Source organism: Phocoena sinus, chromosome 5 (genome assembly GCF_008692025.1).
Source record: "Phocoena sinus isolate mPhoSin1 chromosome 5, mPhoSin1.pri, whole genome shotgun sequence".
NCBI classification, from domain to species: domain Eukaryota; kingdom Metazoa; phylum Chordata; class Mammalia; order Artiodactyla; family Phocoenidae; genus Phocoena; species Phocoena sinus.
Window position 1 is genome coordinate 136775705 of NC_045767.1, and position 16087 is coordinate 136791791.

General features: G+C 40.1%; 1 protein-coding gene across 1 annotated transcript in view; it reads right to left on the reverse strand.

The window, feature by feature from the left end:
• Nucleotides 1–16087, reverse strand: part of RAPGEF2 (Rap guanine nucleotide exchange factor 2) — a 248200-nt gene that overhangs the window by 156126 nt on the left and 75987 nt on the right. The window contains 2 exon segments of the mRNA XM_032631799.1: nucleotides 4061–4117; nucleotides 11343–11413. Of these exon segments, the coding sequence (XP_032487690.1) occupies nucleotides 4061–4117; nucleotides 11343–11413 (128 nt within the window).

The following is a 16087-nucleotide window of genomic DNA, read 5'->3' on the forward strand; positions in this document are numbered from 1 at the left end:
AGCACAGGCAGCTCTGAGCCCAGATGGGCCACTGGAGGAGGAGGGGCACGCGGAGCGGACAGGGCGCGCTGCGGTGGAAACAGGAAACCCAGCCGTGGAGTGAAGAGACCGATAAGCGCAGGCAGAGGGGCAGCTGGGCCGGAGGTTCGGAGGTTACAGATTTCAGTGAAAATGCCTGAAAAGACTCCACGAGCCTCCACGCAGCTTCCTCTGAAAAAGGAACGATTTCCTCTCCTGCAATAAGGGGAGATAAACCCCGTAACGAAGTGCTCTGAAAACTCTTCTGGAAACCGAAGCATTCAGTCCGACCCATGCGTGGAAATCGCGCCCATGGTTCAGCGATACCCGTGTTTAGAGAGCGGCTGTGTGTGCAGGCGTAAAAAAGATATATCTGAACGGTCGGATTTCTGATCTAAAGGTTTTTAGCACTTTACATGTAACTATATATTAAACTGAAATGGTGAGGATGGCTGGCCATTAAAGAGAAAGTAAGGAGAACGAACGCACTTGTTTATCTCCTTTCTTAAATTCTCTAAAATAAGTGCCTCAGGTGAAATGAGTATTATCTCACTTAGTATTTCCAAGCTAGCAAAATACCCAGCATCTAATAGATAGCAAATGAAAGAAAGGCAGAAATTACCTGATGTTCCTGTCCACCGTGTAAAGCTCAACTAATCGTACCTAATTAAATGGGCAAGTCTACACTTTAAAATTTCCGTTTTATCAGAACCACAGCTCTCTCCTGAATCACAATATAATTTTAAAGGGCATACTGTTTGTCATACTGTTCCTGTTAAAACAGTAACACCAGGGGAATTAGAACAGTGCTGTCATCATTCCTTCCTAAAGAAAGTTTAAAGCAGCTAAAACATTGGGAGAACAAAACGTAAATTACCAAAACAGTGAATGGAGTGAGAACGCTGCCCGCGGCTGACATTTCTGTGCGCCGACCACATGCGCCCTGCTCTACCTCCTTCACACCGAGCCCTGCATCTCAGCCTCACGCCAGCCGGAAACACTGCACCCTGTGATCACTGTGTCCCCACTTTACAGGTAATAAAAAGGAGGCATAGAGGTGGATCAGAAGAGTACTATATTTACCTGGTGAAATTACTGGAATCATAGACTCGGAAGTCACCAGCACGCAAACATAGTAAGGAAAATGAATACTCATCTCTTGGTCATAAAACAAAATTCTGAAAGTCTCTGATATTCCAACTGCACTGTTGTTCTCCAGGCTCAAGCACAGACTCATTCCCCTTAAGAGGTAATGACAACAGGTCCCAAAAAAGAGGGGTGGTATTACTAAGTTATTGCAGATTTATATACACCCCAAATACAAGTGTTCTTTAATTTTCAAAACCGTGCTTACACCAACTGCTCAGAGCAGAGACAAGTCTGTTCAAGGATCACAAGGAAAATCCTCCCACTACCCTTCAACACAAGCTTGACCAAATACTAGGAATCTGACTGAGGGTATCTGCACTTAGCCTCTGAATTTTTGGTCATAGGAAATCGTGATCTACCAAATACCCAGAGATTCTTCATTGCTTAGGAACACTGCCACCTCACTGTAATTAGTCCGAAACAAACAATTACTACAATCAACTCGCTGCAAACTCCTAAATGCATTCAATTTAGGGTTATCCAAGTCATGGCTTTGCATGATTCGCAGGGCTCATGTTCACTGCCTTAACTGACTTTAAAAAGAGAAAGCAAATATGTTCAAAACACTGCAATCTACCTTCCATTTAAACGAATAATAAATAATAATTGTCAGGAAGCCGGCGCAATGTGGGCCGAAGTGCTGGTGGGTTTCAGGGGCCGCCACCACCCCTTGGGGAGGCCACCCCAGGGAGAGATGCAGTCCTCGTGCCTGCACGCACACAGCATCATTTTCTAGAGGCGTGAAGAAGGCTGGGAAATGCTGCTGTGTGGGGGGCAGCTAGGGCTGCAGAGTCACCAGGTCTGGGCACAAGTCCAGATCCCGAGTTGAGCAGTGACACAAGCCTCAGCACCTCGTATCTAAAACGGGGGTGATGAAAGATCTACCTGCAAGACGGCTGCAAGGAGGAATTAAATCAATGCACACAGAGCACGGATTCGAGCGTGTGGGACGGACGAAGGGCTTGTTACACGTTTGCTATTGCCTCGTCTTCGACACGGCCCAAACCATGTTTCAGAGGGAAAGGACAAAGTAAGAGAAAGCTGACGCTGACTGCCACTGCACTGCTAAAATACACGTCAGTAACATTCATCAGAGATTGCCAACCCTGACAGGTGTACACCCGTTAAACGGATAGCTTTTAATTGCTCCTGAAAGAGGACAAATAGTCTTAAGTTATTGACATCATGACTCCTCCAAGGATAAATATGTTAAGGGCACTGGCCCCTGGTGTGAGTTTTCTCATTACCACGTACGTCTGGGTTATTTACTGCTCTTCTCTGTCGCATGTATATTCTCTGAAGCCCTAGATGGATACTGACAGCCAAGAACCATCCTGCATCAGATCCACCCATATCTTCTAAATTCCATCCGTGACGGCCCCGTTCCTCCATCTGCCCAAGTTCAAGCCCTGTCACCTCAGATGACTGCAATTCTCTCCTAACAGATTTCCCTGCCCGTCCACTCAACCTAATCCACCCTTTGAGGGGATGTGTGGGGCTGGGAGGCATCTGGTCACATCATTTTGCTGCTTGAAAACTGGCCGCCTACCTACAGACTAAAAGAGACTTAAGAAAGATAAACAACCAATAAACAACCTGTACCAAAAAAAATTTGAGACAAAGAAATTTGATTATTTTCATGATATGAAAATTATTTCTTAAGGTTTGATGATAATATTGTGGTTAAGTGTTTTCTTTTTAAGTCTATCTTTTAAAGATAAAAACACATATCAGAACACTGATGGCTGAACTGATATGTGTGGATTTACTTCAAAATAATCCACCAGAGGTGGAGGAAGAGATGAAACATCATTGCTTGTCAGTCGACAATGTGGCAAGGTGAGTCCACAGGGGCCCGTTTTACTACTGTCGCTAATACTGTGAACATCTGTAATTTTCCAGAATAAAATGTAATTGAGGAGGAAAAGCACTTACTTCCAGTCGTCTAAAGAATCGAGGATGACTTTTTCAACAACACATTCACACGCAAGTGTGACTGTGGCCTGCCCCTTCTCCTGACTCCACACACCCCAGGCCATGCGCTCTAAACTGGCCGCACTGTTCAACACGTGACGCCAGGCCCCTCCCGCTCTGTCCCTGTACACACAGTGCCTCCTGCCAAGAAAGTCCCGCGAGACCACCAGACACGCTAGGAGATCCAGGGCAAAGGGCCCCTTCTCCGAGACCCTCCCCTGCACCCCTCCTGTACAAACCTATAGTCTCAGCTATTCTGGTGGGTTAGTTTTCATTGTTGTTGCTTTCCTTTTTTCTATTTCTACCTCCCTCAAAAGATTATAGCCACCCTAAGGGCAGAAGCTGTATTTTATTTATTTCATTAAAGATTCCCTATAATATGCATGGAAAGTAGTAATTACTGAGTGAGTGCCTTGAAAAACAGGAAGGAAAGTCAACAGAACAACCGTCATTCACAGCAAACATTAACAAAACAATATGTCTAGTAAATCAGAGCTTAAGTATCCGTAACACACCAATATTTATCTACTGAATGTTTATCACATTGCTTAAAAAATTAGTTGCCATTTTTTCAAGGAGTACGTTACAGATCTTAAAAGGAACATCAATATGATTTAAAGAAGAAACTTTCCTTTGGAAAGACTCTACACTATTTCTCATTTCATAGAAGTCAAAATACTCCATAATGTGAAATACTACCTCCAACCACATTTGAGTAACATATAGATGCTGATGTGAACTTATCAGCAAAGGACTGAAATAGTTGAAATGCTTCACATTTCTAAATTATGCAATAAAAGTTAATGCAAAATTAAGGCAGTGCTGACTTGACAACGTGCCCCTAGTACTTCTTTGATACTTTAAGGACATCATCTCGCCACTGCATTACACATTGTGCAAAGACAGAGGAAACACCTACTAGTATAAAACTTCATTGGCTTCATGTCTTTCGTATCTCACAGTTTCACACATTAACCTGTAAAACAAAAAATAAAGACACGAGTTCATCGTTTGTCATGAAAAAACACACTAATAGTTTAAAAACGTAAATGAGACATTATGTAGAAAATTAACATTACTTTTATGAATTGTCACAATCATTCATTGGCCTCAAGATAAATATTTGTGGTGCCTAGGTTAACAAAATAAAATGAAATCTGGTAAAGAGATGCTAGAAAAGAAACATTTTGTTAGATGTCAGCTTCACCTAGTTTATTTCATAGGGAACAAAACTGTATGTGTTTTATACTTTGTAAATGACATGCGGACAAATTAATGTTCTCCAAGGTAAACAGAAAATGAGAAAGGAAAACCTATTAACTTAAAAAGTGATAACATAATTCACAGTTTAACATTAATGTTACTTAAGAGTATGGAATTTCAGACAAAAGTAGGCTTTTATTAAAGTGCGTATTTTTATGACTAAGGACTAAATGAATGCTTTACAACTTAAAGATTTATTTACTTCAAATGATTCATCCCTGAGGAAAATAAACTATGAAAATTATAGAAAACATGAATAAATGTTTAAATATTCAAAATTACCTCAAGAGCAGCATCTTCAAAAAGCATCTTATTATATTAAGCCCATGTAAAATTTCCCCAAAGTTACAGAAATGCAAGAGAAAAGGATTATTTCTTCTTAAGAAGGAACTAGGAAATAGAAAAGGCTGGCTGTAAAAGTGACTGTTTCGGGCTTCCCTGGTGGCGCAGTGGTTGAGAGTCCGCCTGCCGATGCAGGGGACACGGGTTCGTGCCCCGGTCCGGGAAGATCCCACACGCCGCAGAGCGGCTGGGCCCGTGAGCCATGGCCGCTGAGCCTGCGCGTCCAGAGCCTGTGCTCCGCGACGGGAGAGGCCACAACAGTGAGAGGCCTGCGTACCGCAAAAAAAAAAAAAAAAAAAAAAAAAAAAGTGTTTCAACAGCAGTGCCATTTTGGTCAGCGGGGCTACCAGTCCCCATCTGTGAAAACACTGGGATCAACACACATCCATCTTTCCGCTGTTTGCACGCTCTTGATTTTTCACTTGAACACGAGCCTCCTGGGTTCTCTTTTGCCTTGAAGCAGCACCCTGCTCCAAAGGCCCCCTCAGCCTCTCAATCCCTTACCCGAAACTTTCACTTAACTCCAGAAGGTAGCATCGGACCTTGAATACACATCATTAAACAAAGTGTTAATAGACTGCATCGTACCAATTCTTCCTAGGAAAGGATGAGAGACACAAGTAATGGGTCTAAAAATACCACGTGTTTAAATTATGTAACAGGCTCTGCCCTGTTTCCTGTTACACCCTTTTCACTGGATCCTGGTCCTTCTACGTACGGTTGACCCTGTACTCCTGCAGGCTCACCCCTCCCACATCATCATCCGTTTCCCCTCTTTCCTAAATTGCTTCCTTAATACACAAACACACCTTATGGGCACCGCCCACTGTGTGGGGAAGGAGACAGGCTTGGTCCCATATCCCCCTCCAGCTACTCATCCGCTTTTCCCACAACAGAAATTCTCCTTTTAGAGCTGTCTACGGGAATACACTGTCTCCATTCTCTCGCCCTCCTCCCTCTCCTCCATCACTGGGTCCCTGAAACTCAACAAAAAGGGGGGTCAGGGGGAGCTGCTGGCGGCCTAGTGGGTAGGACTCCACGCTTCCACGGACAGGGCCCGGGTTCAATCGCTGGTTGGGGAACTGAGCTCCCACAAGCCGTGCGGCCAAAAAACAAAAACAACTCTGAGAGTTGTCAGCTTCCTCTGTGTTATCTAAATCTTTTCTGACCTTGTATTAATGCCACTTCTCAGCAACACGTGATGACTCCCTTTTCCTTACAGCATTTTCTGCTCTAAGTCTCCTGGTTTTCCTCTTATTCGTCATTTTTTCAGTCTCCTTTAGACTCCCTGCCCCTCTCACTCCCCTACCTGACTCGAAATGCATCGTCTCCAGGGGCTGTCCGCCCTCTTCTCCTCTGCACCATGTAACCTCATCCAGTCTGTGATTTTTTTTTTTTTTTGCGGTACACGGGCCTCTCACTGTTGTGGCCTCTCCCGTTGCGGAGCACAGGCTCCGGATGCGCAGGCTCAGCGGCCACGGCTCACGGGCCCAGCCGCTCCGCGGCATGTGGGATCTTCCCGGACCGGGGCACGAACCCGTGTCCCCTGCATCGGCAGGCGGACTCTCAACCACTGCGCCACCAGGGAAGCCCCAGTTTGTGATTTTTAATGTAATTCGTAAGCTGATGCTCCAAAGCCATACCCCACACCTAACCTCTCACCGTGACACCACGCATCCAAATGCCTACTCGGTGGAATAGCCGCTCCATGTTCAAAACGTCCAACAGATCTTAAATTCCTTCCCCCAAAATCTGCTCTCCCACAGTCAGAACCCAATCGTCTAGGCCAAAACCTTGGAGTCGCCATCCTTGACTCTCCTCCCTCTCCTTCAAATCCCATCTTTCCGCCACGTCCTGTTTCCAAAATCCACCCTCCCAGGCAGACCACGTTCACCACCTGCCGGTGAAAACCCAGTCTCAGCCACCATCCCACTGTCATCTCCTACCAGGACCACACAGGTAGATTCTTAGTCTGTTCTGCACACCTGTTGTCCATTCTCCAGACATGACGTCACATCACCTCGCACCTGCTCTTTTTAAAATTTATCTATTTATCTATCTATTTATGTTGGCTGAATAGTCAACATAAATAGATAGATAAATAGATAAATTAGTCACAGCACGCGGGATCTTTCTTCCTTGCGGTGTGCAGGCTCCTACCTCACACCTGCTCTTAATCTCCACTGCCGTTACATGAAAATCCAAACTCCTATCCTTGAATACGCAGCCCTGCACTGCTGACTACACTTAGCATCCTATAGTTACTCTCCCACGGCCCCTGCCTGTTCCCACCGTGGAGCATCGGGGGCCCATCGGCACTGCAGGGCTCTCCGCACAGCTGAGCCAACCCAAGTGTTCCCTCCTTTCAGCCACAAAGTCAAAGCAGCCGAGCGTCCATTCTTACCATGCCCGACATGCTAACATCTAAATCCTGTCTGCCCCACTAGGAACGGCAGGGGCTTGGTCTAGTTCACTGCTGTTTCTTCATGGCCTGCCTGGATGTCTAGCAGGTAGTAGGACTGCAGTGGATAACTGCTGACTGCATAAAACAACTAACCTAGCGCCACGAGAAAATCATGATAAAATCGTCTATAGGACAATGTTCTAAATAAATGGAAACAGTATCAAAATGCTTTTTTTTCCTTTAAACATTGTTAAGGAATGTTTCATCAAAAGCATACTGATCTTCCCTGAATTCATAAAGAATATACCAGCCAGATTTTAGTTGTTCCTTAATGTCTAAAACTGCCTGTTTAATAATAATTACGCTCACCCATAATGCTAAAGAATATACATGTATACAAACTCACATGCATATAACCATATATACTTTATACTATATATAGGCAGTGTACATATATATACATGTATACAAACTCACATGCATATAACCATATATACTTTATACTATATATAGGCAGTGTACATATATATACATGTATACAAACTCACATGCATATAACCGTAGATACTTTATACTATATATAGGCAGTGTACATATATATACATGTATACAAACTCACATGCATATAACCGTATATACTTTATACTATATATAGGCAGTGTACATATATATACATGTATACAAACTCACATGCATATAACCGTAGATACTTTATACTATATATAGGCAGTGTACATATATATACATGTATACAAACTCACATGCATATAACCGTATATACTTTATACTATATATAGGTAGTGTACATATATATACATGTATACAAACTCACATGCATATAACCATATATACTTTATACTATATATAGGCAGTGTACATATATATATACATGTATACACACATACATATAACCATATATACTTTATACTACATATAGGCAGTGTACATATATATACATGTATACAAACTCACATGCATATAACCATATATACTTTATACTATATATAGGCAGTGTACATATATATACATGTATACAAACTCACATGCATATAACCATATATACTTTATACTATATATAGGCAGTGTACATATATACACACATACATATAACCATGTTATACTATATATGTATATATGTATGCACACATATAACCATATATGTTATACTATAAATATGTAGTGTGTATATATATGTACATACACATAACCATATGTTATACTATATATACATATGTAGTATATATATGTATACACACATATAACCATGTTATATTATATATGTAGTGTATATATATGTACACAATCATATATGGCATACTATATATACATATGTAGTATGTATATATACGTACACACATATAACCATATATGTTATACTATAAATGTGTAGTGTGTATATATACGTACACACGCATAACCATATGTTATACTATATATACATATGTAGTATATATATGTATACACACATATAACCATGTTATATTATATATGTAGTGTATATATATGTACACAATCATATATGGCATACTATATATACATATGTAGTATGTATATATACGTACACACATATAACCATATATGTTATACTATAAATGTGTAGTGTGTATATATATGTACACACACATAACCATATGTTATACTATATATATGTAGTGTGTATGTATATGTACACACACATAGCCATATATAAGTTATACTATATATATGTATACACACATATAACCATATGTTATATATGTAGTGTGTATATATATGTACACACATAATCATATATGGTATACTATATATACATATGTATATGTGTATACATATACACATATAACCATATATGTTATACTGTATATGTAGTGTGTATATATACACACAACCATATATATACTATATATGTATAGTGTGTATATATGTATACACACATATAACCATGTTATACTATATATATGTAGTGTATATATATGTGTACACACACATAACCATACATGTCATACTATGTATATGTAGTATGTATACACGTACACACACACACACACACACACACACACACACACACACACATAACTCGGCAGGCTCTTGCTTCCCGCACTGAGTGGCCCCAGTCACTCTGCTCTTTGCAGATTCTTGGCCTCCACTCCCACTGGAGCTCCCTCCTCCCCTCTGGCAAATATGCTGCTTCTGACCCACCTGTATGAAGGGAGTAAACCTTAAAAAAATAATGCTGTTTTGGAAAAGACATACAGTATGTCAGTGAGGACCTGGAAACCTTCCCACTGTATAGAGTGTGTGACCTTACAGCAACACAGCCAATTAACTGCACGTCACCAACTGCTCAGGATCAACGCACTGCTTGCATACGGACAGCCCCACGGTGCACAAAGTGAGGTTCCCAAAGAGGAAAGCCTCCCCTCCTTCCTAGGAGACCAGTGTTCCACTGCCCAGCACTCAATAAACAGACCTGGAAAACCTTGAGTAAGAGCTTTTTTTTTTTTTTTTGCTAAAATTGGAAAACTGTATTATGTGGAAGTCTTAACTCTTCTCTATTAATCCCAGGGGTAAAATTTTATTTATAAAATTCAAAGGAAATAACTTCTCTAAATTAAGACGTACTTTTCCCAGAAAGGGTAGTTATAACAAAGCACTTTATCCAAGTCCTCGAGTTTATCTGTGCTTCTTTTCTTGCTATTATTCATTCTGCTATCCTGATCTTCTTCTAAAAAAGGACTCAAGTTAGTTGATGTCTTGCATAAATATGAGAAACAAACGACTTTTTGACACAAGCAGAACAAGAGACACATCTTAAAGGTGACTCCTTGTAAGTTCATGCCAACAAAGCTGAATAGTCTCCAAAATAGACTTCTTTAAGTCTAAGTCTGCTAAGCTATACTGTTGAAGTTATCAGTTGTTTCTAACCAAAATTTACTTTTGAAATAGCAGAAGATGGTTAGTGGGTGTATGGGGCTTTATTGTATTACCTCTACTTTCGTAATCTTAAAAATTTTCATAAGATGTATTAAAATTTTCCTTTTTCTATTATACCAAATTACTATTACCTAAGTAATTTTATAACTACATATACTATAGACACACATCATATAATCAATATATCTGAATATTATTGAAATATTATCCATGTGTAGTCATATGCATATGGCAATGTGACATTTGTATTTTCATATTAATTAATTCATTTGCATTTGCAGGTTAACTGCATTCAATTAAACAGGCGATTGGCACTATAATTTTTTCCTAGGATAGCTGTCATCAAAAAACATAAAATGAAAGTTACATACTTTAGAAATTATCCTTGCTTTAATTTGAGCCATCTTCCAAATTCCCAATGGTTTTGCCCTTTCTAATAAAACTTTAATTTAAATCATTTTCATTACAAATTCAATTTTAGAAGTATTCAATCCTCTTGACACTTTTTTCAATTAACAACTAAATATGAAATTGACATGCTCACAAATTAACTAGTGTTTAAAGAGTAAAGGGGAAATACACAGAAAACGTATTCCTTTCATAATTAAAAACTGCTGGTATCAAAAGTAGCTGGAGACAACAAAACTTTCCCATAACGTCCTAGTTGGCGTTTATCTGTAATGCATCTTCCTAAGGTCCTTTATTTTCTATTCCAGTTAATCACTGGATTATACAAGATGTTTCTGATCTTTTAATGTAAGCCCAGATAACCATAAATAAGGTTGCTGTATCACTGTACAAGAGAAGTGGTAAGATTTTTATATGAATGGACTATATAAAAAACAACTATGGTATAAACTGAATTTCCCAGAAAAGGGCAGTCAACTTAATGCAATAAATATGTTATATATAAAGACCTAGAACACACTAAAACAGTGAACTGAATCATTCTTGGAACAGTTAAACACATTCTGGCTTCTTATGTAGCTGAGTGCTAGGAAGTAGGTTTTTATTTGCCAGGATGGCAAATAATGCTCCTTCGGTGTATTCACCAAGTGGTGTTTATTACTTCAGGTGGGGAGGGCAGGGAGAGGGACGGGAAGCAGAGAGGTGATCACTCCGGCAGAAACGTCGGAAATCATTATATGGATGTAAAACTTACAAGGCCAGATGAGGCAGAGTTTTCACAAGTAAGTCATCTTTAATCCTACTTCTCACAATAATAAATAATCACATAAAATCCAAGCGTGCTACTGTTATTCATATTAAAATGACTTACCTAAGCTGATGCTCCCTCAGGTTGGATAAGGCTTCCATACCATGTAAATAGGAATACACTATTTCCAGATCCTGTTTGAAAAGAAGGACAGAAATTATTAAACTTGTCGGGAAAGGAGGCTTCTAAAATAAGGCATTATATTAACAGACCAAATTCAAAATAGCTTTTTTTTAAATACAAGTTTCTTAGACATCAAAAATCACATTATTCAGAGAAATGCTGGGCTGCACAAAATGTCATGCACCACAACTGCCTTTGGGATACACAGAAAGGCCATTAAAATACAAACGAAATCGGCTCAAATTTACAAAAATAAATTCCTCATAAATTGTTATCACCTATTTCCCAGCTTTTACATCAAAATATCAAATGTAAAGTTTTAATTTTCAAGTATAAATATTTACCAATTCCATCATTAGATGATTTTCTTAGTCAATATAAAATTAATGCATGTTATTTCATGCCTACACTTACAAATGAGCACAAATTCAATTGTTTTCTACTCTTACCAAGACATTTCTCATATGCAGAAATATTTAAATTTAAATATTCTCTTTTAGAAAAAGAGACATGCCTTGCTTTTCCAGATCATATTACAATACATAGAAAAAAGATTCAGAGTTACTCATGAACGTTTAGAACAGGTAAAAATTCAAAATCCTGTTTATATTCATTTATATGCAAGCCAGCAGGGAATTAGTATTTTTTTTAATTAAGGAATAGTTGATGTACAATATTATATAAGTTTTGGATGTACAAAAGTTAGTATTTTAAGACTCCAATGAGGGGGCATCCCTGGTGGCGCAGTGGTTAAGAATCTGCCTGCCAATGCAGAGGACATGGGTTCAAGCCCTGGTCCGGGAAGGTCCCACATGCCGCGGAGCAACGAAGCCCGTGCGCCACAACTACTGAGCCGGCGCTCTAGAACCCACGAGCCACAACTACCAAGCCCGAGTGCCACAACTACTGAAGCCCACGCGCCTAGAGCCTGTGCTCCGAAACAAGAGAAGCCACCGCAATGAGAAGCCCGCGCACCGCAAGGAAGAGTAGTCCCCGCCCGCCACGACTGGAGAAAGTCCACGAGCTGGAACAAAGACCCAATGCAGCCAAATATTAAAAAAAACAAACTTAAAAAGAAAGACTCCAGTGAATATCTAGCAGTTTCTGATCTCAAGAATACAAATCTACATTTACTCCTCCCCCAAATCTTAGCCAAAATGTAAAACAAATGTATTTTAAGAACTTTGTAAAATTACCCTTTTAAAATAATAGCTCTACTGAGATATAATTCACACATCATTTTCTCTTCTTTTTTTCTTGCAGGGGGCCACAGCCGCACTGTGCACAGGACCCAAATCCAGGAAGTGGGCAGGACCCTCCCTGGCCCCTGGCTCCACCCGGGCTGCCCCCTCCTCCTAGAGATGAGCCGCTGTGAGTGGGCCCAGGGCTGCCGGACTTGCCAGAACTGATTTATCAGTGGTGAATAATTCCGTGGTTTGTGTTTGTCGATCACCACCATAATTCCTGAACATTTTTACCACCCAAAAGACAACCCCGCACCCTTTAGCATTCACTCCCCATCCTCCCTTCCCCCAGCTCCTGGCAACTGTTAATCTGCTCTGTGTCTATGGATTTGCCTATTCTGGACATTTCGTGCAAATGGAATCTCACAAGGGAAACACACGACCTTCTGTGACTGCCTTCTTTCCCTTGGCCTAATAGCTTCAGGGTTCATCTAGGCTGCAGCAGGTAACGATACGTTCCTTTGTATCACCCAATAGTACTCCGTTATAGAGAGATGCCACAGTTTGTCTATCCGCTCATCCACTGATGGACATTTGGGTTCTTCCTACTTTACGGCCGGTACGAATAATGCTCTTGTGAATTCTCATGCATACGTTTTTGTTTGCACACCCGTCTTCAGTCCTCATGGGTATGTGTATACCTGCGAGTAGAACTGCTCATTCATATGGTAACTCTGTGTTTAGCTTTTCAAGGAACCGCCGAATTGTTTACCTAAGTGGCTACATCATTTATAATCCTATCGGCAAGGTCTAAGGACTCTAATTTCTCCACATACATCCTTGTCAACACTAACGTCTGTCTTTTTTATTTTAGCCTTCCCAGGTGTGTCTGAAGGTGTTGATTTGCATTTCACTAATGACCAAGGGTGCTGACCATTTTTCATGTGCTTATTGGCCATTCGTACATCTTTGGGTAAATACCTATTCAATTCTTTGTTCACTTTTCTTTTCCCCCAGGGGTTATTTATTCTTTCTTTTCTTAACATCTTTATTGGAGTATAATTGCTTTACAATGTTGTGTTAGTTTCTGCTGTATAACAAAGTGAATCAGCTGTATGTATACATATATCCCCATATCCCGTCCCTCTTGCGTCTCCCTACACCCTCCCTATCCCACCCCTCTAGGTGGTCACAAAGCACCGAGCTGATCTCCCTGTGCTATGCAGCTGCTTCCCACTAGCTAGCTATTTTACATTTGGTACTGTATATATGTCCATGCCACTCTCTCACTTCGTCCCAGCTTACCCTTCCCCCTCCCCGTGTCCTCAAGTCCATTCTCTAGTAGGTCTGTGTCTTTATTCCTGTCCTGCCCCTAGGTTCTTCAGAATCTTTTTTTTTTTTAGATTCCATATATATGTGTTAGCATACGGTATTTGTTTTTCTCCTTCTGACTTACTGCACTCTGTATAACAGACTCTAGGTCCATCCACCTCACCACAAATAACTCAATTTCATTTCTTTTTATGGCTGAGTAATATTCCATTGTATACATGTGCCACATCTTATTTATCCATTCATCCATCGATGGACACTTATGTTGCTTCCATGTCCTGGCTATTGTAAATAGGGCTGCAATGAACGCTATGGTACATGTCCCTTTTTGAATTATGGTTTTCTCCGGGTATATGCCCAGTAGTGGGATTGCTGGGTCATGTGGTAGTCCTATTTTTAGTTTTTTAAGGAACCTCCATACTGTTCTCCACAGTGGCTGCACCAATTTACATTCCCACCAAAAGTGCAAGAGGGTTCCCTTTTCTCCACACCCTCTCCAGCATTTACTGTTTGTAGACTTTTGAATGATGGCCATTCTGACCGGTGTGAGGTGATACCTCACTGTAGTTTTGATTTGCATTTCTCTAATGGTTAGTGATGTTGAGCATTTTTTCACGTGTCTGTTGGCCATCTGTATATCTTCTTTGGAGAAACGTATGTTTAGGTCTTCTGCCCGTTTTTGGATTGGGTTGTTTGTTTTTCTGATATTGAGCTGCATGAGATGCTTGTATATTTTGGAGATTAATCCTTTGTCAGTTGCTGTTCATTTTTTAATTGGGTTATGTGTCTTTATTATTGCATTTTAAGAATTCTTTACGTACTCTGGATTGAAGACCCTTATCAGGTACATTATCAGTAAATATTTTCTCCCTTTCTGTGGTCAGTCATTTCACTTGGATGGTGCCCTTTGAAGCGCAAAGTTTTTAATTTTGATGAAGTCCAGTTTACCTATTTTTTCTTTTCTGCGTATGCTTTTAGTGTCACATTTAAGAAACCATGATCTAATCCAAGGTCACAATTCATTAATATATTTGCTTCTAAGAGCTTCTTCTTGCACAGCTTTAGCTCTTACGTTTAAGTCTACAATCCATTTTTAGTTACTTTCATATTCAGTAAGGTAAGGGTCCAAGTTCACTCTTTTGCGTGCAGATATCCAGTTATCCCATCACCCTTTGTTAAAAATACTATTGTTTCCCCAGTGAACTGTACTGGTGCCCTTGCTGGAAATCAACTGACCATAAATGCCAGTGTTCACTTCTGGACTCAGATCTATTCCACTGGTCTGTATGTCCATCCTCGTTCCACGACCACTGTCTCACTTATGCAGCTTTGGAGCAAGTGTGAAATCAGAAACTGTGAGTGTTCCAACCTTATTCTACTTTTCTGGGTGCCCTGCGTTCACACTTGAATTTTAGAATCAGCTTGTACATCTCTGCAGAAAAGCCAGCTGGGGTTTTAATAAGGATTGCACTGAATCTGATGATCAGTTCAGGTGGTACAGCCATAACAGTATCAAGTCTCCCAATCTAGGACATGGGATGTTTTTCCATTGAATTAGGTGGTCCTTAATTCCTTTCAACTATGTTCTCTACTTCTCAGTGTACAAATCTTGCACTACTTTGGTTAAATTTAATCTTCTCCTTTGGTTAAGAAAAAATTTCTGCAACCTTAGGGATACCTTTGAGAACAATTCAAACTATCTGTGCACTTAGATTTCATGTATCAAGGGCACAGGGAAGGGACAGTGGCTCACAGAATAACTAGGTAAGGAATTCAAAACCTTTCTAAGAGGATTCCAAGAAGGTTTTCAGCCTAAAATATAATATTGTACACCTTAAAACAATATTATGATGTGTTAAGAGGAAAAAAATACCTCATTTATAATTCTCAATTGTCCCAATTTAAAATTTATTAATACTAGAAGTTTAAAGTGTCGCCCTCTAACGGTCAACTTTCAAATAAACTGATGGACTTTAATTTTATTCATCTGTAGTTTTGTTATTTCCCATAAGTCTTTTAAAAGCTATTTATAGATTGAAATCTAAGTCTAGACCTAAAAATGCAATACAAATAAGAAAGCTAAAACGAAACCTTCCCCGCCATCCAGTTACCAGAGTGCATTCCTAAAGCTAAAAAAAATCCCTTCTTTAGACGCAGTCGTATCCCAGT